This window comes from Sardina pilchardus, chromosome 5 (assembly GCF_963854185.1).
Source record: "Sardina pilchardus chromosome 5, fSarPil1.1, whole genome shotgun sequence".
In the NCBI taxonomy this organism is placed as follows: Eukaryota; Metazoa; Chordata; class Actinopteri; order Clupeiformes; family Clupeidae; genus Sardina; species Sardina pilchardus.
The window spans coordinates 12,360,890-12,388,660 of record NC_084998.1 but is presented as its reverse complement, the minus strand read 5'-3'; the positions used below and the strand labels follow the sequence as shown (position 1 = coordinate 12,388,660).

At 43.8% G+C, this 27,771-nt stretch overlaps 1 protein-coding gene and 1 long non-coding RNA gene across 3 annotated transcripts; both read left to right on the top strand.

Annotated features, from left to right (window-relative positions):
* The first annotated feature begins 489 nt into the window (after nt 1-489).
* Nucleotides 490-26,610, top strand: pof1b (POF1B actin binding protein). 2 transcript variants are annotated; one of them, XM_062536499.1, is made up of 13 exons: nt 490-1,049; nt 1,314-1,391; nt 15,082-15,269; nt 16,298-16,328; nt 17,250-17,330; nt 17,788-17,880; nt 18,725-18,838; nt 19,184-19,336; nt 20,923-21,042; nt 21,184-21,312; nt 22,014-22,084; nt 23,228-23,342; nt 24,307-26,610. In XM_062536499.1, exons 1-13 carry the CDS (start codon nt 645-647, stop codon nt 24,310-24,312), a joined length of 1,584 nt encoding a protein of 527 aa, XP_062392483.1. In that variant the 5' UTR covers nt 490-644; the 3' UTR covers nt 24,313-26,610. The 2 variants fall into 2 exon arrangements, with proteins under 2 accessions (XP_062392483.1, XP_062392482.1); XM_062536498.1 differs by having other exon boundaries at nt 24,249-26,610.
* On the top strand, nt 1,442-4,582 carry LOC134080195 (uncharacterized). Its single transcript, XR_009939173.1, has 6 exons — nt 1,442-2,068; nt 3,057-3,153; nt 3,282-3,375; nt 3,601-3,680; nt 3,803-3,934; nt 4,164-4,582. It is a non-coding gene; the product is annotated as an uncharacterized LOC134080195 (long non-coding RNA).
* Nucleotides 26,611-27,771: the final 1,161 nt, after the last annotated feature.

The following is a 27,771-nucleotide window of genomic DNA, read 5'->3' as shown; positions in this document are numbered from 1 at the left end:
TTTCCAATCCAAAGTCAAAACTGGCAATTGTCTCGGTCGTCTGCGCTTGTCTGTTCTATTGTTATATACTTGTCATTCTGCCCGACTGAGTGATTTCATTATCTGTGGGAATTTATCTATTTCAGAGAGATTGATTATGGCTTTATATTTAATTGTGCACCCGGGAAATATTAAAACAAGATATTTGAAACCTTATTATGGACTGAATTTTCTCTGGGGAAAGGTGTCTTGGATTCGACTGAGTGACGCATGTACAACTTCACTTCGTCTCTGTCTGTTATATGCAAAACATTGGCCACCTAAGTGGTAATTAGGAGCTAATGTAGGTAGGAATGGTATAATAATCATTCCGCTTTTTTTTTGCCGTTGCTTCGATACGTCCGTGCGCGCATTGGTGGCGCGCTGGGACTGCAACCTGTAGGTGTGTCCTTGTGGAATATTTGCATATTGAGCCCACTGTACGCCGCATTTTTCAAGGAAGTAGTGTAGACTACGGCAACGCTGACGCAGACTCAACTCCTTACCCTGTACACCACATTTTCTCGTGATAAGGGCTCGCACTTGTTTTTGTGTGTAACGTATGTTGTTCGCCGGAGAGAGGTCTTGAAAAACAACAGCAGCAGCGAACTTAACTTCTTGCCAAGATGACGCTTCCTTATTCCAAAACTTCCACGGTGTATCGCACAGTTAGCGTAGCTTCGGAACCAAACGTTGCGGGAATTGTCTCTCCTACTGACGGCGCAACATACAGGACCGTGAGTGTTCCTGTATCGCCTGTGTCCCAGCAAGTGCAGTACATTAATGGTACCCTGGATGGAAATGCAGTTTATGGTGGTATGCGTTACCTGGTCCCTGTTCAGAGGGGCGATTCTTATATGATGGTCAACCAAGGTGCGCAGGTTATCCCACAGCAGCAGATGATGACACAACAGGTTTTGACACCTGTATACTTGCAGAATGTCGGCATGCAGAATATGGGCATCCAGAATATGAGCATGCAGAATGTGGGCATGCAGAGAATCAGCGTCGGCAGTGTGGAGGACGTTGTGGTGAGTTCAGTCTAAAAGTTTATCTGCAAGCCAGGCCTAATCAGAGTGTTTGTTTAGCCATCAGGAGAGGCCTGTGAGTAGAATGTGTTATTTGAGAATGGTCGTGATATGGGCTGTGTCACTTTTATGCCTTGCCTGCAGGACATATCTTGATTAAAAGCCTGGGTTGATACTGTAGTATGGATGAGGACAGAGAGGGTTAAAGCGGAGTAATGAAGGATCTTTGATGAGGATGACAGGAATCTGTTTGCTTTACTTTCACAGGTGGAGAATGGAAATGCTCCCTCCGTTTTCAGCCAGACTTCCAGTCCCGCCAAGAGCCCAGAGCCAGTCCATCAAGAGGTACGCATGCACTAACACACACACACACACACACACACACACACACACACACACACACGCACACACATCTACAAATCTGCATGGAAACATACACATGATTGACAGTGGGTGTTTCTTTGACTTTAAAAGTCATGTGACAGTGTATTCTTCATCTTGACAGTAAAACCCCAACCAGTTAAGTTATCAAAACAAAAGTTGTGTATTCTAATGTTATGCTGAGATTAACGAATCCGGTCATCCCAGTAGGTTGTTCCTTAGCTTTTCTAAAGCTCTGTGCAGGAGAGTGCTGACCTGTTCAGTGTTTGCCTTGGGGTTCGTGAGAAACAACAGTCAAGCACACATGCATGCACATCCCTACCTGTGTACTCATATGGCATGGACATACACTGTTAAATATTACTGTGATTTCACAATACCTTACAGTATTCTTTCACAGTAAATTACTGTACTCAAACATTTACTGTAAAATCACAGTAGCTCTATCACATTACAGCACCTTGTTGTGAAATTTGAATTGCACTTGAACCGCACAGCATTGTGGGGCGATTTCTAACGTTCACCCCTCCCACCCGCACCTGCCACCCTCAACTGAATTTTCAACTCAGCCGTCCACCAGTGACTTCAATCATCACTTTTCTGCATGTGTAAGCTGTACAAACTCTGCCATCATATCCAAGGTAAGAAGTACAGTGCTTTTGTATGTTATTTAGAAACGGGAATTTAATTAAAAAAAAATATATTGGTGTTATACTGTAATGTTTACCAAAACCGGTTGTGTTAGAAGTGGCTGGCTAGCCATTAGCTAGCGAGCTAAGAATCGCTAACATTTGCAGAGTTAGCTTTTTCAATAGCTAACTTCACGATTATGTGCAATATCTGGAATGGTAGTTAATATCATATCCAACAATACGTCTGTGTAAGATGTCGTTGTGAATGTAGTTTAAGTTTGAATGAAATATCAGGCGCAAGTAACATTTACGTTAGCTATCTTTAAAGTGGCTGATTGTAGCCATGCAGGCTAACATTAAGTTAACATTGCAGACACAGATGAGAGTTGTTAACGTTACTTTCCTAACTAACGTGACTTAAGAATTGTCATGGGACATAGGCTTAGGTAGATAACTTAATTTAAATTTGATATACAGTAGTGCCGATACAAAGGACCAGTAAAACTAATGAATGTAGTAATTTATCTCCCACCTTAACCTTAACTAAACTGCAGTTTAGTATGGCCATTGTCATTAACAGACGTGTCAAGGATGTGAATGGGGGTATGATGCACTTTAGGTTGTGAAGGGTAGTGTTTGGCTCAGACCCGGCTGCAGAGAGCAGTGATAAAGGGGGCATTTGAGATTTTCAGGGGGGCACTCTCAATCGTAAAAGGCTACAGTTAGGATTAGGCCAGGTAACACTGAGGGGGCACCTTTTTTGTTTGAGGGTGCACCGCCCCCTTTTGCCCCCCCCTGGAGCCGGGTCTGGTTTGGCTTCATGTTCTTCATTTCATAGCCCTTATTTACCCCTTGTTTGATATAGTACCTAATCTGCGCCTAACTATGTGTTTATTTAAAATGCATATGAGTGTAGTGCTTCAGTGATGATCTTTTTATCTTCTGTGTGTTTTGCAACTTATTAATCTTAGTCTCCCTCTGTTCCCTCTGTTTACAGACATTGCATTGTGAGGACTGTTGCCCTGGGAACACTGAGCGCATTCTCGAAAATTCCAAATTTGTGCCACTTCCATACGAAGACAGCCCAGAATAATGTAGGTCCGGCCCTGCACACATTCACATACAAAAATTGTACAGAATTACATATAGCATTATGATGTGTGCATTTATTTGTACGTTTATCCCCTCTCTTCCTTGTCTGTTTGTTGTTATGATTGTGTAGTGGGCTCCATCAACCATCCCGGGTAAAGTCGGTCTGTCCTGATTGCACTACTTGCTAATTGATGACGTCTAGAAGCCATAGCTGCTTCCCTGGCGTAAGTGTTAATGTGTTTTGAATGTATTTATTGGTACCATTGTGAGTGCTCTACTGTGAATGAATGCAGCTACTTAAAATACTATACTCTTGAAATATCCATGTTTACCATTGTGTTGGTGGTAATGTAAAGTGTTGTGAATATCTGCCAAACTGAGCATATTCATTATTTCAAGTGTATTGTATAGAATGCATACTTATGTTAAATCCTATCTTTTATTGACAGAGCCCTCACAAATAAACTGATACCAGGAATTAACATACAGTAGATGGTGATGGTGGTGGTGACAAGGGTGCCTTCACAAGGTAATTATAATATCTGTTTGTACATTTCATTGACTTGTCTTACTTATTTTTTAATGCTTCATTTTTTAAAAATCTTGCTCAACAATGACAAGGTGTATGACAATTGCTGTTTTATTTTTTAGGTGCCATGTCACAATCTCAGTGTGGAGCCAAAGGCTGCTATTGCAAGTCAGATGGGGGACGATCGATGTAAGGCATCAGAAAGGTGGTGTACGTACAAAGGCTGGAGCTGCTGGAGACAGTGTTGCACTTAGGTATGATATCACACAGATATACTATTGCTCAGAACTGTGGGGTCACTTTGAAATATCCTTCCTATCAAAAGAAAAGCACCCGACATCTGCATTACTTATACTGTAACTATTGCATCTGACTTATAGGTTGCTAATGTGGGTATTTTTTTTATTTGTCACAAAAGATTACTAGTTTGAGTAGTTTGTATTAGTTATATTCATGGACAGGGCCTATTGTACTCTTTTACAGATACTTGATTTACTGCCGAAGGTACCATCAGAGCACCACCCTACCCCTGCAGGACCAGAAGAGGACGGACAGGGGGCCAACATTTTTTAACACTCTGACCATGGACTATTTAAACCATTGAGTTAACGCAGACGTCTGATCCCACTTGGCTAAAACAGAAGACTGAGGAGGAGTTTCTTTCCTCATGCCATTCGCATCCTGAGCAGACATACTGCATTACATGGACTTGCCATACTGCACTTACACACTGCACTATTTACCCCCTGACTCATTCCGTGTCAAATCAGACAAGGTTATGCTGCACCGTCTCAGGCCTGTACAATATTTTTTTGTTCAATCCTATGTCTTCATATTATAATGTTTGTATGGCCTGCTCAATGATTTTCATTGAAAAGTGTTCATTAAAAGTTCAAATGGTATTTTCTTTGTTGTTGCTTTTATTGACCAGATCCAAAACATGTTGGTATAGGTCAGGTAAATCACAAATCAAATGTTCAAATGTACAATATCTTTCACTGTAAATTCACAGCAAATTGCTGGCTAATAATTGCATGACTTTTACAGTAAAAATGAAAACATACAGTATGGTATTGTGATTATACACAACATGATACTGTAAATTCACAGCAAATGGCTGGCTACTGAGTTGCATGACTTTTACAGTAAAACATGAAATTCACAGTAATTTACTGTGAGATAGTACCGGTAAATTACTGTGAAAGTCATGCAATTATTAGCCAGCAATTTACTGTAAATTCACAGTGAAACATTTTACAGTGTAGCCTAAGTTGTTGTCTGAGAGAGGAGCACATCTTTTAAAAGTATGCTTTTGAGCTTTTGGCGTTTATTCAGATAGGACAATGAAGACTGACAGGAAGCGAGTGGGAGTGAGATAGAGTGGGATCCGGAAATGACTTTAGCTCGGATTCAGACCGGGGTCTCCGTGGGCACTTGGACCCGAATGTGGTACGGATGCTGTCACTTGCTCCTCCAGTCCTACGAGGGGTGCTCATCCTTATACTGTATGCTCTTCATTGCACTCGATGCATGATTCATGAATTTATTCAAAAGGTACACACACACACACACACACACATACACACACACACACACACACACACCCTTTTGCTCTCTCCTTGTAACTGACAATGTGCCCAGAGTCATGTACAGGTTCAGCCATTTTTGAGGACAGTAGGCTGGGCTTTAGGCAAAACGGTTCAATTCCCAGCGTTACTGTTCTAACCTTGTGGTGCTTATGCCTCCAGTTAATAGTTTTGGCTGAGTTTGAGTTGTGTGCGTGTGTGTGTGTGTGTGTGTGTGGGTGTGTGTGTGTGTGTTTTGTGGCAGTGTGCCCACACATCCACACGTCATTGTGTTCAGGAGACAACATAACCAAGAAGGGTGTGTTGAGGGTGTGCCATGTTTCAGGACCTGAAAGGTTTCAAGGGATTTTATATTTATATATTTATTTTATCTCTATAGAGATACTACTGTAAACCATTATATACTATTTACATAGATGAACAATTTATATAGATGAAGGATGAAAAAGACTTAACAGTGAGGGGTGGGGGCCAGTGTATGTAAGTGCAGAATGTCAAGTTCATATAGAAAGTCCTTACACATCACAGGCCTTTTCACATACTTAGTTTAAATAATTCTTTCACTAATTCATTTTGCTTCCAGGATCGAGGAAATAGTAATTCTGTGTAGATTTTCCTGTGTAGGTTTTCCAATGCCTTTGCTTGGTAATTTTTCTTTACAGAGTAAGTGGGTTCAAAAGTCAGACAGGTAGACTGTGATTCAGAGGTGTGAGTAAGCTTCTCCAGGACACTCTCATCATCAGAAGCCATTCAAAGACGCTGCACGGTGCAAAAACATCCCACAGCGCACTTCGGTTATCGCTTCAGTATCGTTAGGTCAGGTTGTGGCATGTGAGACAATTTGTTGAAGAGCGCTCAGCACCTGTTTATGCAGGTATTACTGAAGTTCCCACTGAGTCAGTAAATGGAGTTGTGCAAGGAGCATCTTGTCAGCTAAGGTTGAGGTCCCTATCTCATCTGTGTGCTACAGTACTCTTGACGTATAGGATCAAAGTTCACCGAAGATAACATCTTAACCATACAGTGATGGTTGTAGTATGACAGAAAGTGGAAGCAGCTGTCAAGTGCAGTGCAACATACAGTATAGACTTAAAGGAGACGTCCAGTGAGTTTTCACATAGATCAGCTACAGCGCTACACTCTGGGGGCATATACTGTACGTGGGGGGGTCACGTGTGGAACATTTGTAAACCTCACTCCCTTACGTCTCAAGAGTGCTGCTGGCAAGAAAGTTAGTAGCTTGGGCTTTTAGCTCGATTGCCAACACACTCGCGGTGGTGCTGTTTGTGGGTTTCAAATCCGTGTGTGTGTGCAGGGCTGAAACGCATTGGTTCTACACAATGCAGATTGCACCTGGCTGCATAAGCTGCTGGTTGTAGCAACTCAAGCTAGGTAAAAGTGATTGTTTTCGAGAGATGGAGATCTATGTGAAAACTTGCCGGATTTCTCCTTAAAGCATGTGGGAAGGGGAAGTTGTTGGAGGGGAAATGTTGTCTGGGAGGACCTGAGTATGAAGCAGCAGCTCTCAGGTCTCAGCTCTCAGCGTTGCTTCTGCGCACCCTCAGTATGATTCCTGATGTGTTTAACCAGTGCGGAAAGATGGGGTTAAAAAGCACAGGCCTCCCTACAGTATGATACAACATCAGTCCGTAAGGCAAGGCAACGTCCTGGTCTGCAGTGATTGTGTTGCTAAAGTTATGTATGTGATCTAGTTAAAATACTTTTGATGGTTTTATTTCTGCAAGTGGACAAACTTACAGTATGGCCAAATAAGGACAATCCTGGACCATGGAGATATCATGACGTGGATGTATTGATCCATACCAATGTATCGTAACCAGAGAGAGGTGACTCACCCACAAGTCTAAACAGCACAGAAATCTGTGTGTGAGAGGGGTTCTTCATCTCCATCCAGTTTATAAGAGTCTCCTGTGGTTTTGTAGTTGTTGGTTTTGTTTTGTTGGCAAGTAAGTGTAAGATGTAGTTAGATGTAGAACTGCCCTGTCAGTACTGTAGACTCCAAAGGTGAGATGAGATTTCTAACATTGTCTGTGTGGGCCGCAGTCGCTGCTCAATACAAATTCTGTTCTAAATGTCAAGACGGCAATTTTGTTCGTCACAGGCTTTTTTAAATGACTGAGGGTTGGCATTTTAGTGTCAGGATTCACAGAGAATACCAGAGAATGTACACGTCTTCTGAATAGAAGCACCTGCTGACATCTGACATGATTTCCTCTTAGCCTTATGCTCTGTTGTTGGAAATAAAAAGTCCAACGGCTATTAAACAGTTTATTCCGATTTCTTGGCTTAATCCTATTTATCTTTTGAGTCAAACAATGACTTGCAGTCTCTCTTAATTGTCTAGTGACTCTCACTTCTTAGTCAGATTATAAAGACAGAAGCACTGAAGCTCGGAATTCAATGACTTCATACCTGCTGGGGCAGCCCAAATCACAGACTTGGTTTTGGGGAATGTAGACTCTTGATGAAATTTGAGGCTTCACACGTTTGTTTGACAGATGTCAGGTTAAATGTTTCCATCTGCCTTTGGGTAGATTGAAGTCATATTATTGGAATGAATATTATACCTGAAATCGAGAAAAAAGGTCACCCCCCCCCCCTCCCCACCCCCCATTCATTATTGAATTGTTTCAGCTCCGCAGCTCTCTAATGTAACGTGAAGACTGTAATTACCTCAGCTCAAGAGCAGCACCAGTCTCTTGTCCTCCTGGTTTAAACATGCATCCATGCACACAGGGGAGGAGGTAACCTACAGTGCTACTGTTCCCAAAGCTGGATAAGGAATATCACCTTCCGGGCTTCAGCTCGCCGGCTGAGCCAGTTCACTTCGGTTCACTGTCACATCCTCCTCTGTGACCTGTTTCTGTAGGGCAGTGGCTCAGCTGAGCTGAATACTCAAGCAGGTCCAGGTAAAACTCAAATGTAGCATTTTTGCCTTACTCTGGGGAACTACAGTGTAAATACTTCTGTCGCCCAGGGCAGGTTGTTACCTGGACACCTGTGCTGCATTTTTGAAGCAAACAAGTTTACCTTCAAGTGCAATCCTTGTCTAACATTTTTTGGCAACTTAAACCTGAGCCGGTGAGAAATGTCACATCAGTAAGTCTGACTGCCAGAGATGTTTTTGGTTCTCTCCAATTCATTTTGACAAAACACTGGATTCACAAGTGAATTACATCTGGACAGGTCCAGAAGGGTTTTAATGTTTTTCAAAGCGGAGTTAGAAACGGCCTTAGCTCACATTCTAGCCTATACGAAATGAAGCAAGCGACCCCCGAAGTTGCCTGCAGGTGTTTCTCTGACAGCCATGGAAAGTACCATCTGTTTCCTCTTAGAACTGTGCTGAACCACCACCCACAAACTCGGCGGGGACATAAAAAAGCACACTGGAAGCTGTTGTCAGGTTATTGTAGAAGCAGGCCCACTGTGGGCCACAAGGGAACAGAGACATTGGACCAATCCTTTTTTTACTGATCCAGAGATGGACTTACTCCCTCAACAATGAGATTGTGTGTTAGATATGCGTTTGTGAAAGTCAAGACATTAAAGTTTGGAGATAGAGTTGGAGGCTGCTTAGCTGCACAGTACTGCAATACTCATTCATATCTCATCTCCGATCTGAATGCCACACAACTGAACTGAAAGGAAAATGCATAGTTAAACTCCACCTGAAATTTCAAGATGGTGAATCTGCTAATTGTTTCTTTCTTCTCCGATCGTGGGAGAATCCTAGCGTCAGCATTCAGGTAGTTGTTTGTAGCGTCGGCAATTTATAGCTCACACCTATTGGAGTGCTGCCAAAGCCAGTCCCATCTTAATGACAGGGCGTCACCTCAGTGGTCCTTCAGAAGGACTTGGGCATGGAGCTTGGAGAGATAAAAGTTTCTTTGGATTGCTACAGTAACCAATGATATAGAAAAAGAATGCTGTTTTGCACTAACACAATGTAGTTGTCGTATGTACCCTTAAGTCCCACGGCAAAGCATGATTACACACGCATGATTGTGTTAATGGCTCAAATTCATTCTGTAATTACCAGGTCATAAAGTTGTCAGTGAAATGCTAGAGGTTACAAAACATTGTGAAGAACTGCACTGGCTGGAGTCAACTTTCTTGGCGAGCATTTAACTTAACAGAGTGTGGTGAGACTTTGAATGGATATGTTATGCCAGCTCTCTGATGAAATTCCCCCAATTCCTTTGTCTGCTGTAGACTTGTAGAACCCACTGGAGGGGTTTACTGGTGTTGATACAGATTTCTTAAAATGTGCCAAATATGCAGGATCTGACCACTGCCCAGTGCCCACTGATGTAATCTGATGGTCAAACTGACTATGCTGCTAAAATTGGCAAGTGTTGTATTCTTTAGTACACAGGGTAAAAATCTCATTGCTTGAGCTGCTTTTAGATTAAAGGCTTCTGGTAAAGCCTTCAAACATGCTGTGAAACCAGAATCTTGTTTCTGAGGTAGTAACAAATGTTGGTCTGTCTAATTCTTTCTCTCTGTCCCTCTTGGCTGTATGAAAGCTGAGATCCTACCGTGTGCATTCAAGCCAATGAACACAGGGGCTTCTCTTTTCCTGTTGTGTAAGTGATGCCTTGGAGCGACCCAGTTCTGCTCTCTCAGGTACACAGACCTCTCCATTGTTGCCCACAGAATAAAGGATGATGAGGCTATGGTGGGTATGTTTCACTTGACAGACATATTTGGATGATTTAGTGGAATCCTTCTTCTTATGAAATTGGCAAAAGTATTTCTCAGTATCTGTGAGAAATGGTTTGCCATTTGGATCGAAGCCACCGACATGCAAACAGATCCCAGACACTGGGAAACCTGAAGAGAAAAACAAGCTGTCAGAGAGATAAAGAACTCCCCACTCACGCCAAGCCGGGGTAATTCTAACTTCTTACGTTTGAATAGCGCAAGCGTCACCGGATTGGTAAAGCTTCCCAAGCTGACAGAGGATACTTTTGGACTGTTGCACAAACCGTAGAATTGCTCCAGGGTTGTCCTAACAGACTTAATGTCGGTGGGAGTGGAGGGGATTTCTGTTAGTTTTTCTACTTTTAGATTTGCATGTTGCCCTAGCTTTTCGAGAGACAGCAGAAGAAAGAGTTGAGTTGTTTATCTGTATTCAAGTATACTTGCGTGAACCTTTTGTACCGCATAACTGGACAGAGGAGGTCAGTGGCAGAGCTCTAGCTTTATTCTGGGATTACCCAAATTGGAGACTTTTCAACTGTGCCATAAACCAACAGTCATTATAGGTTCACTTTCTACTCAGGGTGTGTAATTGGATTACAGATTACTGTTCATGGAAAGAAAAGAAAAGAGGAGAGTTGGCTTTGATATTGTGAGTAAAATGGTGATGTTTTAGGTGACGAACTAGTCTTAATCAAACAATAGTCAAGTACAATTCTGTTGCCTGCTCTGTTGCTCTCCTGGTTATTATTTGTATGGCGTATAGACACACATACAAGTCTTATAAAATGAACCAGCTATGATCAGGTAACTCTGGATGAAGATAACTACTGATAACATTTGAATATCTGTAGTATCAATTTTAAACAGAAAACTATGCTATGAATATTTTGAAGTACAAGTATTTGACATATTATTTGCATGATGTGAATGCTAGGTTTTTCTCTGTGCTTGACACATTGTTCATTATTTTAGGTCTATCCACTACAGTATGACTGTTGAAAACATTGAACTGTTGACAAAGGTTGTGTAAACCCCTCAATTGATGGACAAGGTTCTTCAAGGGTTAGTCTCGATTGTTTTGATTGAGCATGGGATGGTTTATTCAATCTTAGTTTGTATCAAGTTTGTATTTAGACTTGAATTTCTAAAATTAAGGACCAGAGTACACTTTTAGTGAGTGGCTTTGATAGTCTTACCCCACTGAAAGGCATGGATTTTTCCCCCAGATCCAATTCTAACTTCACTAAAACACTACCTGAACACTCACACAGAATCACACAGAAACACAAGTTTGACATACATAATTTTGAGTTTAATATTGAAGGTTCTGGATTGGCTTAGAAATGTCAAACTATGCTGCCTACAGTAGGTGCTTCTTCCCTCCACAATTCCACATTTGTCTCCAGGCATACAGTATGTTTATGGACGTGATGGTAATATTTGGTAAATATTTTTGTTGTAAGGTATTGTTGCTTGAAAACAAACAGAATGGGCTTGCAATAGGCTAAGTGTAATGTAATCATGTGCCATTATTTAACAGCAAAAAAGCATTTTGTCTTTCAATCACTTGGTAAAAGTGTGGCCCGCGGCAGACTTTAAGTAAGGGCTTCTGGAGAAAAATGCCCACCTCTGGCCTAGCGAGACCTGTTCTCGTGTCATGTTGCCGGGGACTGGTTGGGTCAGACTTATGCAGGGAGCCAGCTAATCCACAAAGTGCTAACCAGCTCTCAATCACCCTGCACACAAACTTAGCATCAGCATGCAAAGAATGTTCCCACATCAGGCACGCCCCACAAAGGCAACACACCCACCAGACCTCCATGAGCTACGCTGACAGACATAACATCTCTTTGGCCACGCTGAGCTAAATGTGCACACTTTTCAGCCATGATTCTGTTCAGTGTCTCCCACATGTTTACAGATTATGTTTACTAGTGTCAGCAAGTTGTTTGTCAATTGCTTATGGGGGCTCAGTAAATACAGTTAGGACTGCATTGCTTTTTGAAGTCTTTAAGTGGACAGTCTAGTCTGAAGATTTCTGGGCAGTGCCTCTCTGTGTTGGAGATTGGAGAAGTTGGAGAAGTATTGTTTTCTCATAAACGTGACATCTCATAAGCATGACATTGTAATGACTGCGGGTACCATGCCACAGAACAGCAGAGCATTTACCAAAGTGCAGAATGTGTGTAGTTTAAACAGAAAATGTGTCAAGCTAGGTGGTATTTACCTAACACGTGTGAACCTGTTCACTACACACACACACACACACACACACACACACACACACACACACACACACACACATATACATACACGCACACAAACCACAAACACAAACACACAGTGGAATCTTGCCTGACTGCTTTGCCACACCTGCGCATCAAATCATTGTTTGGGGAGTAACCTGCAGGAGACTGTCGCCATCTTTCATGTTGATGCCACCTGAACCTTCCCGTACTTCAAAAGAACACACACATCATAAACATGTTAATCATCACGTGGCGAGGAGGGGTGAGATCTCAGAAGACACAGAGTATAGGCACTTGAATTATCTACTAACTGGTCTTTGCTTCAAAGAGTGATTTTGCAGTGAACCTGCTCTGTATAAACCATGTTCAAAAGCGTCTCAGCCAAAGCAGTAGTAGGGTAGGCAGGGCATGTACTCCCACCATTTACTCCCACCACACTCATGATGAGCTTTGTTACACTCTTAGAAGAAAAGATACAGTATATAGAACCAAAAATGGTTCTACTGCATGTTTCATAGGTGGCAGTGGCACCCCTAAATGGTTCTTTGAACTATTTTCAAGAGTTCATCAAAGGAACCCCTAAGGGTTCTTTGAAGCCTGCGTGGTTCTTTATAGTGCCCCAAGACCCCCTTTTAAAGAGTGAAGGTGAAACTGAGACAGCTCTCCCACATGGAGCACACAATGTGTTTTGTTCAAATGGGGGGGATCTGAATGGGAGGGAATGAGAGGACAAACAGTGTTGTTTCTGAAATGAATGCATCGTACATCACGAGCCAGGCGTGTGTTAATGACAGAGCAGAGGCCAGTGCTGAACGGTTCACACCGCAGCACGTTATTTTGGCGCCAGAGTCCTGCCGCGATAGCTCGGCCCTCGCACGCATTTCAGGGCCACCATTTGGAGCCGGGACGTGCGCTGCGCTCGCTCCTCCCGAGCGACCGCGCCGAGATTATCTGTCAGCTGTCAGCGGTCTGGTGTCAGCGTGTGGCGTGCTGAGGGCATCCTGGGGGAATAGACATGCACTTCATTACAGCAAGGAGACCAGAGGAGAAGAAAAACACATGTGTTTTGCTTGCTGATGAGATGAAGTATGCGCTTTGATGCTGCCATTAGCAGAGCAAGTTAGGGCAAATCCAATTGGAATGCCTAGATTTTAAGAAGATAAAAAAGTACAAAAGAGACACAGATGATTACACAAGACTGTCCTTTTGTATCTTTTTTTTGTTACAATTTGTAACACGTCATGGACTCTCAAAAACTGATGCCATACAGATACAGTATGTACATGTAAGTGTTCTAGAACATTAGTAGTTTACAAAGGATATAAACACGTGGCATTGCATTTGGTATATCAATGTTCCCAAACCTGTAGTGCTGATGTCATGGCATAGGAATGAAACTGCCGCATACGACTTGCGTGTTCACAATTTGTCTCATGGGAAGTGTTTGTCTCATGTGTCTGTATATTCAAATTATTAACTGACATGTTTAAGGATCAAAACAAATGGGTGTGTGTTATGGCTACAGAGTCACAGTATTACTCACAACCTGCACGCAAGTTCAGGTCCGGATCTTTTTACACATTCTACTGAAGCTTGAGGAACATGGCTCTCTGTCTGAAGGGCCGTAGCAGAGGGGCAGGGCTCATGTCTTCAGTCGAGTGGGATGAACGTTTGTCAGACAGATAAGTGAGCAGGCTGCTGTTTGAACAGAGCATTAGACATGGACGGGCCAAGTGATAAGTGATGGCATTCCTATAGCTTTTGAGCGCCGTGTGTGAAAGTGACAGCACATTACATAAGATTCACACAGAACTTTGACCGTGTGTTATCAGTGCTGTCTGTCACAGTTGTGGCCTCCCATGATTTGCTTTCTCGCTCTCTCTCTCTCTCTCTTAGCGTGTGTGTGTTGTTCTATTTCGTTTCTCCTGACCGCCAGAGGCGGTGCTTTCAGCACCGCCTCTGGCGGTCATCCGAAACTCATAGAACCGTGGTTATATGCATAACCTTCGTTTTTCAGCACCGCCTCTGGCGGTCATCCGAAACTCATAGAACCGTGGTTATATGCATAACCATTTGTTTTTTTTTTTTTTGGGGGGGGGGGTTGTTCTGATAGATGAGGGGATAGATAGAGATAGAGATCAACCCATACCATTCCATTCCCTCCTCCACTAAGCCGCTTAGTAGCTTTTGCATGTCAGGAAATCCTCTAGTGGTGATCTGATTGATCTGACGTGTACAAGACATACAACGTGTTAAGACACTACCTCCTGAGGGACGCTGTAGATTTATGGGCGTTCTTCATCCACGGAACTCTCTCTCTAATTACCTTACTGTCCCTCCTTTTTCTTTCCTTCTTTTTACCACCTGTTTTCTCATCCTCTCTCTCTTCCATCTATCTATCTATTCTTCCCCCATATCCCCTGCATTTATCACTCTGCAGTTTAGCCTGCTCCTGGAAGATAAAACTAAATAAACAAAATAAAACTAAATAAACAACAAATACAATTAAATACATTAGATTACATGTTGTAACATTAACTTGACCACCTCCCCCCCTCTTTGGTGTATCTCTCTGGAGATATATACTTTTTTTTTTTGAAGTATATTTTTTGGCCTTTTTGCCTTTATTATGATAGGACAGTGAAGATGTAGACAGGAAGTAAGTGGGAGAGAGAGATGGGGTGGGATCGGGACATGACCGCAGGTCGGAAGCGAACCTGGGTCCCCCGTGGGCACTCGTACCCGTATATGGCACGAGCGCTGTAGCCTGCTGTAGCCACAGCGCCCCTAACAAACATACAGTAGACTTTAAATTCCCCTGTGTTTGTTGTGTCCTCTCAGCAGGAGGAAGTGGTGGAGACCATCGTGCAGAAGGTCTCGCGGGTGGAGATAAAGGCGGAGCTGCCCGAGCCGGAACCCACGCCCAAGCTGGACACGCGCTACTTCGGAGAGCTGCTGGCGGAGGTCTACCGCAAGAACTGTGACATCCACTCCTGCATCTCGGAGCATGTGTCCAAGATCAGAGGACGGTGGGTGGTCCTGTCTTAGAGCTGCCGTTTGTTGCAGATGTTTTTGATTATATTCGTTGAAACCGACAGTATGCTCCGACAGAACAACATAAATCAGCCTGTTTTAGAAAAAAAAAAAACTTCTGGAGCTTCTGCCTCCACCTAGAGCCTGTTATTTGTTTTGCAAAAATCCACCGCTCCCGGTTCCTCTGGTCCAATAAGTGAAGGGCTTTATGATCATTGGCAAATCTGACTGTCAATCACAGTTTGTGCATGGTCACTAACAAGCACAAACTCGATGGGAGTGTGCTTGGTGGTAGTGGGGGAGGGACATAAGAGTTGTATACAGTACATTCAAAATGTTGGTTAAGTCCTCTCAATCTGTCAGACTTGCCAACTGCAGTTTTAACACCTGTGACCCTTACTCGAGACCTGCTAATGTTATGCATTGCCAAATTCCATTAAGTGTGGCAAAAGAATGTTGTAAATTCAAGTGTGTAAAATGAAGGGAGTCATTTCATCAGCTAGTCAGATATGTTTCCCCCTTCACTGTTTTAAAGTATTGGATACCGTCAACAAGCTAGCCGTGAGAACCACATCACCAAACAGTAATAGTGAGAAGTCATTGCATCTAGCAATTATGTAACAACGTGATGAAAGAAATGACCGATGCCCCCACCCAACCACACCCCTCACCCCACCTCACCTCACCTCACCTCTCCCCACCCAACCCCACACCCCACCCACCCCAACCCCACACCCCACCCCTCCCCCTCACTAGAGCATTGATCTGGAGCTGTGACTCACAGTGCACACAGAGTGAAACCAGAGAAGCAAGAGAGCCTACCACACTGGCACTACCTCAGAGTAGGCTGCTGGATTCCTGTAAACCCATTTCATTCTGTAATAGGTTGAGCAAGCAACTCGCCCACTGTTTCAATGCACTTCTGATTCAAACTCAAACTCAGACTCTCTCTCTCTCTCCCCCTCCCTCTCCCTCTCTGTGTCTCTCTCTTCTTTATTCCTGTACTGGCATGCTCTTTTCACAGGAAGCACCTCCTTGATTCCATTGATTATAAGGTAAGGTGTGGTCTGACAGCCATGCCAGTTTCTCCGTGATTTGTTATTTCATGTGCGGGTGTGGTTGTGGGAGATGTTTGAGGATGAGGGTGGAACCATGGGGGTGTACTGTCCCCACAGCTGGCTTAGTGCAGCACAGTGGATACACTGCACCCTCCGAGTCCCGTGTGGATGTTGTTTGAGTCCAGTGCAGTCCAGTACATTATATTTGTCTCCAAAACATAGCCCCAGACTGCAAAAGTAGAGCATGCTTCATGATTTACTGGAAAAAGTGAAAATAACGAAAATAACTTTCACATGTCACCTGGACCAAAGCCATCGATATCTCAAAGTTGCGACACTACCGTTGACTCCCGTGAACAAACAATGGCGGCACTTCCGGGAACTATTCCATTGAGAATGAATGAATATAATACGACTTTTCTACATGACTTATAGTCGTGTGCATAATAATGCATTTTCATTGAGCAATGTATATGTATGTGGAAATGCAGTTTATAGTCATTTTCATCGAGTATTCACCGTAAATATTAATGCGATCGCTGCTGTCAATCCCGTAGTAAACCAGGGATCGAGGGAACTACTGAGTCTACCCACTAACCACGTGACCGCTCTAATCTGGCTTTAACATGGAAATCAACGGCTGTCGCAACTTTGAGATATCGATGGCTTTGACCTGGACTATTAAGAGTTTTTCAAAATTCCAGTTCAAAATGGCTGCCAAGCAAGCCCAACGGGCCACTAGTATTTTGGCAACATCAAAAATTCTTATCGAGACACACCATTAGTCACGAGGCCACAAAACAATGGCAGGCGGGTGCATGGGAACCCCTTTCTTCTGCTAAGACCACATGGACAGGCTGGTTCATGCTGGCTGCACTGCTCACGTGCTGAGCTCGCTCTCTCTGCCTCGCCCCACAGGCGGAGAAGCAGGAGGTGGAGGCCTTAATCCCCAAAGGATTGTCGGAGCTCACCAAACAGCAGATCCGCTATCTGTTACAGGTGAGAGCTTGTCGTTTTTTTCTTCCTGGGGAGGTGGATATGCCCAATTTGATTTATTTGGTTAGAATCTAACCCTATAGCAGCTAAGTACATGTGTGTTTCCCCTGGCATCTGATTTCATGATAGTGTGCTTTATTGAAATTGTGAAGATCCACACTATCTCCTGCAGAAATAAACTACTTGCACCCTAAAAAACCTAAATGAAACAGGAGCCTGGTTGCTAATTGCAAGCCAGTTAAATCATATCAAATCACATGTGTTTGTCATATGATATCACACAAATAAAGCTTAACATAAAGATTGACGCTCACATGCAGGAAGAAACACAGACATCACGTCATAGGCATTTCAGACAACTCCCTCCAGCCAAAATAGTTGACTCCTTTGTTCCAGGAAGTCTTCCCCATAAGTCTAATCACTCTTTGCTTTCTCCCTCTCTCCCTCTCTCCCTGTCAAGACCCGGTTGACGGCCGACAAGACCATGCGTCTGCTCCTGACCACCTTCAGCAGCCTGAGAGAGGAACTGCTGCACATGCAGGAAGACCTGCGTGTAAGTGCTCCACCACTGGACACCACCAGGGGGTGATAGAGAGGATCACACGTTTCTTTTACAGATCTGGGGTGCGTTTCCCCAAACCAGAGTTGCTAACCTGTTAGCAACTTAGTTGGTTGGCAATGGGAATTTGCATTGCAACCGACAAAGCTAACTTATTTAGCGACTATTCCTTTGGGACACGCGCCCCAGAGGAAGAGCAGAAGCAGGATTTTACTAGTCTGGTGCAGCCACCCTTCATTCACTGCATTCCTAGTGGTCTGGAAACATTCCATGGAACATCAGTCAGACTAATGTTTTACCTAATAGGATTTGAAAGTGGTTAGAACCATTTATAGTATACTGTAGCTCTCAAAAACCTGCAGTGAACTGAATTATGGCCTTACTAAAACCATACTGGCAAACAGGTAGGTAAAGTTTAGGTGTTTACTTGGCAGATGACCAACGTTATTGTGCCGGAACATTTTACTGGAAAATGTGTGGTGTGTTTGGGAGTGTGTGGGAGTGTGGGAGTGTGGGAGTGTGTGTGTGTGTGTGTGGGAGTGTGTGTGTGTGTGTGTGTGTGTGTCTGTGTGTGTCTGTGTGTGTCTGTGTGTGTCTGTGTGTGTCTGTGTGTGTCTGTGTGTGTCTGTGTGTGTGTGTGTGTGTGTGTGTGTGTGTTTGTATGCAAGAGAAAAGAGATAAGGTTTAGTATTCATTCATGCATGACAATTGTTGATTCAAGAATTGTTTCCCTTCAAGTCTCGACACATGTGTGACTATTACAACCCTCTCTCTCTCTCTCTCTCTCTCTCTCTCTCTCTCTCACTTTCTCTCTCTCTCTCTGTTTCTGTATCTGCAGCGTCTAGAGAGTGAGAAGGAGGAGCTGGAGAGGGATTTGAGCTTCAAGTCGGACCAGGCCCTGCAGTACGACCGCCTGATTGAGAGTCTGCGAGACAACAACCGACAGCTCCAGGTACAGCGCTTAGTAGAGCAGAAATGAGCTGGTCTGGTCTGGAGCCTCCACTCTCTCATCACTCTTCCTAGTCAGGCCTCTGTTTGCAATGTCACACTCTTTCTGCTCTCTCTTTCTGATCTCTCTTTCTTGTTCCCTCTCTCTATTTCTCTCTCTCTCTTGCTTTCACTCTCTCTCTCTCTCTCTCTCTGTCTCTCTCTCTCTCTCTCTCTCTAGCTGTCTTTCTCTCAGTCACTCTTTTGTCTTTTGTTCAGCCTGATATTTGATTCCTTACCGTTTGTTTTTGCTCCGTGTTCCACATTCTGAACGTCGTGTTTTGTGTTCCTCGTTCCGCGTTCCGTGCAGATCACATTGAAGGAGACCACCAGCTCCCAGCAGAGCCTTGAGACGCACCTCCTCAGCAGTCGCAGCGGCGAATCCAGCCGCGAGTTCCGCATTAAGGAGCTGGAGGGCCTCAAGAAGGCCCTGGAACAGGAGAACGAGATGCTCAGACAGAAGGTACAGTAGCATTCAGAGGACACCAGCAGGTCCAGGGTCAGTAGCAACTACACCAGGGTATAGATTAGGGCAGTGGTTCTCAAACTTTTTACAATGAGTACCATCTCAGAGAACAATTGGCTCTCCAAGCAACACCATTATGACCACCAGCATTGAAATACGGTAGCGTAGCCCAATTCAAAATGTTACATTATGCATACTGTTTTTTTATACATAATGTAACATTATACATACTGATTATTTTTGTCTTTATGAAATAAAACATCTTGGAGATTCCCAGAGTACCACCAGTGGTACCCGTAACACAGTTTGAGAACCACTGGATTAGTGAGACCCACAGGAGTCATAGGGGGATCAGCAGGAGCTACAACAGGGCTGTGATCAGTGACACGCATGCAGTGAGGACGCAGTTCCATGCTCGTAGTTACATGGGCACGCGTCCTGTAACAGCATCATGTGACTATAGGAGCAGGGATCATCTCAGTAGGATACACAGCAGTAGCAGGATCAGAGGGGAATCCAGCAGGCCTCAGATCAGTGTAGGTGCTTAAGGCCTGGGGTTAGTTGGCCCCACAGGCAGTGTTTCTTTCCATTTATTTAATTCAATTTAATCATTTATAAGGGCAACAGACATTAATCAACATGTCTGTAACTAGCCAGCTGTCTAATTTTCAGCTGTTGAGAGCGCAAGAATGTGGCTAGAGCAGCTAGACAGGATGGCGCAGGACAAATGGATGCTACGGTACATTTGCAACACTTACATTTATTCATTTAGCTAGTGACAGCACAGCACAGTATGTCCAATGCAACTGAGGGTACAGGTGTACTGCACACATCAGTAGCTAGCCAGTGCGTGCTCTTGGAAAATCATGATCCATGCCCTCACCCCTACCCTCACCCCTACCCTCACCCTTACTGCGTCCCTCACCCCTACCCTCACCCCTACCCTCACCCTCACCCCTATCCTCACCCCTACCCTCACTCTCACCCCTACCCTCACCCTACCCTTACCCCTACCCTCACCCTACCCTTACCCCTACCCTCACCCTCACTGCGTCCCTCACCCCTACCCTCACCCTCACCCCTACCCTCACCCCTACCCTCACCCCTACCCTCACCTGTACCCTCACCCCTACCCTCACTGCTACCCTCACCCCTACCCTCACCTGTACCCTCACCCCTACCCTCACCCCTACCCTCACCTGTACCCTCACCCCTACCCTCACTGCTACCCTCACCCCTACCCTCACCTGTACCCTCACCCCTACCCTCACCCCTACCCTCACCCCTACCATCACCCCTACCCTCACCCCTGCAGCTGGGGGCTGGTCTGATCTGGATCACTGACCTCACATCCTCATCAGTCCTCCTGAAATCTCTCCTTTCATTCCTCTTCTGTATCTGTGTTGTTCAATTCTCTCTTTTCAACGTGTCTTTAATCCTCTCTTTTCATTCCTCTGTTTTTATCCTGTGTCCTCATCTGTTCTCCCTCTCCCTCCCACACCTCCCTCCCTCCCTCCCTCCCTCCCACACATCTCTCTCCCTCCCTCTCTTTCTCTCTGTCCTGTCCTCCGCTCCTCCTCCAGATGGTGGGCCAGCTCAGTAGCTCAACTCTGAGTGCCAAGACGGAGGAGCTGTCCCGCCAGTACACCCAGAACCTCAACTCCCTGCGTGAGGAGAAGGACAAGGAGCTGCAGACCCTCCGGGTGAGTCTGGGAGACAGAGTGTGTGTGTGTGTGTGTGTGTGTTCCCTCAGCATATGTCTCTTCATGTGTATCTGCTTTCTATTTGTGTGTGGGAACATGTGATGGACTCTGTGTGTGTGTGTGGGTGTGTGTGTGTTGCAGACCCAGATTATAAGGATCCAGACAGAACACACCACAGAGCGCACTAGTGACACGAGCCTGCAGCTGCGCATCACGGAGCTCATGGCCACCTTGGAGCAGCGCGACAGTCTCGTCAAACGCCAGGAGGAGGTCCTTACCCGTCGCCCTGACCAATCAGCTCTTATCACATTACCCACAGCACAGCACAGCACAGCACAGCACAGCACAGCACAGCACCGTCTGATAATCAGACTAGTATGACAGAATGAGGAACTATCAAGCCTGTGCACAACGTTATTATTTGTGCACTATGGCTAAAGTACTAGTCGTCCATTATATTTGTTGGGCTTAGGTCTGTGAACAGTGACAGGAAGCGAGCGGGAGAAGAGAGAGATGGGGGAGGATTGGGAAATGACCATGGGTCAGACACAAACGTGATTCCCGCAGGCACTTAGACCTAGTTGTGGCACGGACACTTCATCTGCTTGTGCCACAGCTCCCCAGAATGAGTCATGTTTTAGTGGGGTGAGCGGCTGTGAAACGACGCGCTCGTTCACCTCCATATTGTATTCAGTGGGCATTGTTTTAAACGTAAAAGTGTAATTAGTGCTAAGGCTGGTTTCACATAAGTGTGATTTTTGGCAGGATTGTGCAACTGCAGAAAAATGTGAACTGCAGAACCAAGTGGCAAATAAGAGTTCATTTTACTTTGTTGCATCCATTATCACATTATCCAATTCCACAATAGATTAATGAAATAATGACGATTTGAGTTATGTGTTGATGTTTCATATATACTGTATCCATTACAACTACCTCACAATATTCCTGCCTTTGTTGCAACTTTGCAGGAGATCAAGCGACTTCAGGAGGAGAAAAACAGCGCTGCACAAAATGTCACCAGGACTGTCATCACGAAAAGGTTTACTTCACCTCTTTCACATCAACAAACCCTGATCGGAACCGAACCGAGTTCATAAGGGGTCTCACTGATGCTGCTAAGCTAGGAGAAAGTGAACTAGAAGGGTTTGCACAAACTAGATAAACCTGTTAGAGAATTTGAATTTTGCTCTGCTGGAAAGGATCCCATTAATGTTACGCCCGTTTCACGCCCGCTCCCAAACTTCCGACATTATGACTTCCAGGGGCGTGCATTAAAACTCTTGCCCAATAGGTTGAGAAAGGCAAACACATCTCTGTTGTCATCAAATGTTTTAAATGCAGTTTTTCTCCAAAGAAAATACTGTACATGCTCCACTGTTTACGATGATTCAGAAACAGATGTCAATGGGATCCTTTCCAGAGCGACCTGAAGAGCAAATTCAAATGTTCTAACCGGTTCATCTTACACTCTAAGAAGAGATGTGTCATTTTGACACATTATGTGTGAGCTCAGGGACGACACGATTTTGTGTTAATTTCGTGTAGCTACAAAAACAATATAAACAAGCAAACAAAAAACAAAAAGGTACATATTTTTGTAGATACACATTCTGTTTGTTGTTTTGAGATAGCTGAACGCTGTTTTTCACCAAGCCAGCCACACAATTGCTGTGTTGAAATTGACACAAAATGTATCATCCCTGAGCACACACATACTGTAAATGTGTCAAAATGACACATCTCTTCTTAGAGTGTAGTCACCTAGGCTGGGTGTCAGCACCCTGTTGCTGTGGTGAGAGACTCCTGCCCGCCCCACCTCCACTGTCCTCTGCCAATGTGTCTCTCAGAGAGGTGTAAACCAGAATCTGCTGAACGCATATTGTAATGGAGCTCAACAATGTTGACCATGTATATTAGTAGTAATGTTGTACAAAAGCAGCAGATTAACCATAACATATCCTGTCATCTCCTTCATCCTTACATGTCTTCAATCCCACAACAGCATTAGCACATTTTTATCACAATATAAAATATCAAAATGAAGATATACTATGACGGCATGACAATGCAAACTTATCCGCACCTTATTGCTCCAGTGTGAAGCGGTCCGGTCCCATCTCCCCCGTGTGTGTCTCGTTGAGCTGTGGAGTGACCCTTGCATGTGCTGCTGCCCTCCCCTCAGGTACCGCAACCAGTATCCCATCCTGGGCCTGCTCAGCGACGACTACCAGTACACGTCCCCAGTGAAGGAGGCCAAGACCATAGTGATCGAGAAGACAGGGGAGATGATCAAACAGGTAAGGAAGGGGATCAGGTGAACAGTAGTAGAACAGTAGAGCAGCCCTCTTCTCACCATACAGTACATCATCACTATAGCTGTTAACAGTTCCATAGGATGCAAGTGTAACAGCATTCAAAAATGATGCAACAGTACACTCACAATACAGTAATGTATAATTGCATAATTCATCTGTGATTTGTATAGCTATACACTGCCCTACATTTCTTATGTCTTTTACTCACTGAGTCATATTCAGATGTGCTTGGTGAGGATGGGCTTTTGGGTTGAAGTGCAGACAGCGTTTGGTGTGGGGGTTATAGCAGCGTTTTGACTGATTGCTGTCGGAGCAACGTGCTAAATTCTACCTGTGTGTGCCATCCACAGTCAATGGATGCGATCACCAGTGCTTGACATTCCATACATTTACTTTTGTGGTTACTGAGGGAGTTGCTAAGGGCGTTGCTTAATGCTCTAAACTAACAAAATCGTTTGTTTTTATACCGGTAATGGAGGCTGCCAAAAGTGGCATATTAAAACTCCAAACTGGTACTGCCGGGTGCTACTTTAAATGTGGGATGAAGCTTACCACCTATCATTTTGTTTTCTTAACAATGCAGTGAATTGCGTATTAACTCTCCTGCTTTACAATGAAATTACTTTGTAGTCTATATGAAATGTTGATGATTGAAAGGCTTGAGAGCGAGTCAGAAAGAGCCTCTGATTTCGAACAGCCATTCGCTGGAGTCCTCTCAGACATCTGTAGGATTGCGAGCGCAGTCAGGCTTTTGACCTGCGTCTCATCTTCCATTACCCGCTGTGGTGTTGTGTCAAGGGCCGATCATGGTAGCCACAGCAGGGCTGTGCTGTTGTGTTTTGTGCTCAGTCATGAATGCCTGTGTTTCTGTTCTGCTTTTCCGGACAGGAAATCATTACCACACCTTAAAGAACAAAACAAAAACAAAACTGCTTCTCTCTGACAGGAATGAATGACATGAAGACCCAGGAGCCTCTCTCTCTGTCTCTCTGTCTCTCTCTCTCTCCACCTCTCCACCCATCCCTCCCCACCTCTCCTACCCCTGTACCACCTGCTGTCTATCCCTCTCCCCCTCCCTCTCTCCATCTCTCTCTCGCTCTCCGGGGCTAAGTTAGGGTGGTGGTGGTGGTGGTAGTGGGAAAAAAAACGCTACTTAACACTAAAATTTGGGCACAGTGTGCATCTGGGACAACCAGGGTGGGGATGCACGGGGATAGATTGTGGGTAAGTTAAGATCTGCTCAAACGACTCGATTTGTCTCAATTCATGGAACTCAAGGTACGGAATTGGGGATAATCTCTGAAGGTCAATCCACTTCAATGTCAGAAGGTTCTGTCATATGAATTTGAACCTTTTGTTATAATGTTCCCACCACAACTCTAGTAGCCTCAGAGAGATTCGGTTGCATCAAATACTAACAGTAATGTAAATAAATATGCTTTTTATTAAACACGGAAAGAGTGAAAACAATGGATGCTTGCTTTGAACATGTGCATTTTAAGGGAGGCTATTTATGTAAGGATTATGAAATGGCTGCCTTTTATGGACACCAGCCTTGTGGGTTTTTATTTTTATTTTTATTTTCTCATTTATTTCAGCACAATGTCAGCTTGTTGATATAATTTTACGGTCATAATGGATATATTGGTTAATAGTTTGCTATATTTTGCTGTTAAAACATGGTGGCAGTGGCTGGTGATGGAGCTTGCATGATGGGGAATTTTGTTTTATATGCTTTCTTACACCAGACCAAAATCCTGTTATTGATAATCTAGTTGGCCACCTAGTTTACTTTTTAATTTGTTCATCATAGATGACTTAAGTTTGTTGGCAAAACTTGGTACCACTGCTATTAAATCCCTGAACAGGGCAGAATTTAAGTCCACTCTGTTTAATCTCAGGGGAACTGAAACAGGTGTGTTGAGGAGTTGGAGTGAGAAATTGGGTTGAGGATTTGAAAAATGCTCTTACGGTAAAGGGGAGATTTTTCAAGTCTTCGTGCCACTTTCAGACCAGCTCTTGAACTGCACTGAGGAGATAAAACAGAATGGACGCAAACTCTGAAACTGAACTGTTAAAGTAGAAAGAAAAACTCAAAAAACTAATGTGGATAATTTATCAGACAATGTTGTTTCATCATCTTTTTCCATTGTAATTATTTAGCTATAGCCCTTGGCTCATCTGAATGCAAGTCTACTACAATTTGTAGAAACAAATTTGATGTAATTGTTCTTGCTTTACCAAATTTGCCAATGTTAGATAACTGGTCAAATAAGTATGGTCAAATGACCCCCAAGACACACACACACACACACACACACACACACACACACACACACACAGAGAGACACACACAGAGAGACACACACACACACACACACACACACACACACACACACACACACACACACACACACACACACACACAAAATGTGAATGTGCATACAAGACACCCATAATCTCTGGAAGGATCAACACATGAATACTGTAACTCTTAAAAGTCAGTTGGTGATACAGTGTCACTTTTGATCCAACGTAATTTAAGCAGATGTTTTTTTTGTGGAATAAATCCTGCTTTATCTCTGGATATAACCAAACGACAGCATACGACAAATCTTCTACATTCTGGATTTGTTCATACATGCCTCAGCCAACACATGGTCTGAACCAGTGGCACAAGCTTTCAAGTCTGTCAGATTTGAATTACTACTTTAACACCAAATGTATAATGTTGTTCAGAACCATGGCATTATAACAGAGATGTGATTTAAGGTTGCCTTGTTGCACACAGAGCCTTCAGGCAGGGGTCATGGAATTGCACTGTATCTCCAGCTGACAACGCAGAGTTTTATTGATATAAGAATACAACTGGAAGAGTATGCAGTATCTTGACTAGTATTCATTCTGTATAGCCCCAAGAGGTGATCTTTTTTGTTGTGACAGTATACTGTAGTAACTCAGCAACGAATAATGTTTTTGTTAATTTCATAGAACTCTAAACTCTGAGGGTCCACTGGTTTTCAGTGGATTTGCTGCAGCACTGGAACACTTTCTGAAATACAGTATGTGTTTATGGGATAACTTCATTGTCACTGTTTATCGAGATGGTCTGTTTATACTTGTTCTTTATATGAAATAATTTCATTTACTGTGTTTATTATTCTGTCAGATTTGAGATGGATCTGTACATTCTGAAGTGTATGCAATATGCTGTCTTCTCACTGTTTAAATAAAGAGTTTGTAAACTAGAGCCATGGCAGCTGTTTTTGCTCCTGCAGACATCTCCTCTCTTTTGAGTTTTGGCCTGTAATGAAACTGCAGCACACCGACTTCCCGCCACACCTGTATACTGTATAGTCTCATTTATTTGGAAAATTAATTATTTATGTGGAAAGCCAAGTTTTCTTTACTTTTTGTTCATAAAAAAAAAAATCTTGCTCATTTAAATGATCGACAACCTAGTTGGACAATTCGATTAAAATGCACAACAGAATAGTGGATTGTGGCCTCAGTGGTGGCAGTAGCAGAATATGTCCAGTAGGTGGAAGCAGAGACTCACATAGCTTCAGCAGCATGAGCATGCAGCACATCCACCCTCTGCACATGAATGAGGTCATCAGAAGTGTGCCTGTCCTCCTGTGAGACATCACCGTGGCGATGCCCATCCCTACTGCTCGCTGACCGAACCCACTCCCACACCCAGAGCCCCCTCTCTTCCCTCAGCCTCTCCCCCCCCCCCTGGTGAGGGTGGGTCTGAATGGGCACGGGCCAAAAGAGTTCCAAAGAGCCAGCGCCACACACGTGCTAAACACACAGTACAATTCACCCATATCTGTATGGCCATGTCTTACACATGTGCATGCAGTGAACTTTGGACAAGTCGTCTTTTCTTATGGGTCTGCCACATTGTTTTTTTATTGAGTACATTACAGTAATGGAGTATTATGTAAAAGCACTTTGTTTCTTTTTATCCTGCAGTTCCATATGTCGTACTACTCAAAACATGTATTTCATTAAGCAATATGCATGTTCATGAAGCAAGAAGCCCCGTGAGGCCAAAGGTTTGTGATTTTAGAACTGCTCAGGGGCGTCGTTAGGTCAGATGCAAAGTGGAGTGCCTAAAACCCCCTCTAGCTGTTCAGAAATCACTGGATCCTACAGTCTCACATGGGCTTATTGCTGTTCTAAAAAAGTTACTATAGCCATTAGATAATGTATTGGTCTTCTGCAAAAACTATAGTTTTCTTTTATCAGAATGGTTGCTAAGCAATACTGAGATGCAGCAGTTCAAACATTTGTATCAATTCACGGCACAGTGATATAGAATGAGATGCGATCAATGTGAGAGGTCGCATTGGGTTTTACAATGGCATCGAATGTGATTCAGCCAATCATAATCAAGGACTGGATC

Coding starts and splice junctions, on each gene's coding strand:
- pof1b (XM_062536498.1), top strand. CDS start 645: ATGACGCTTCCTTATTCCAAAACTTCCACGGTGTATCGCACAGTTAGC. Junction 17,331..17,787: donor AGATCCGCTATCTGTTACAG/GTGAGAGCTTGT, acceptor CTCCCTGTCAAG/ACCCGGTTGACGGCCGACAA. Junction 21,043..21,183: donor AGGAGCTGCAGACCCTCCGG/GTGAGTCTGGGA, acceptor TGTGTGTTGCAG/ACCCAGATTATAAGGATCCA.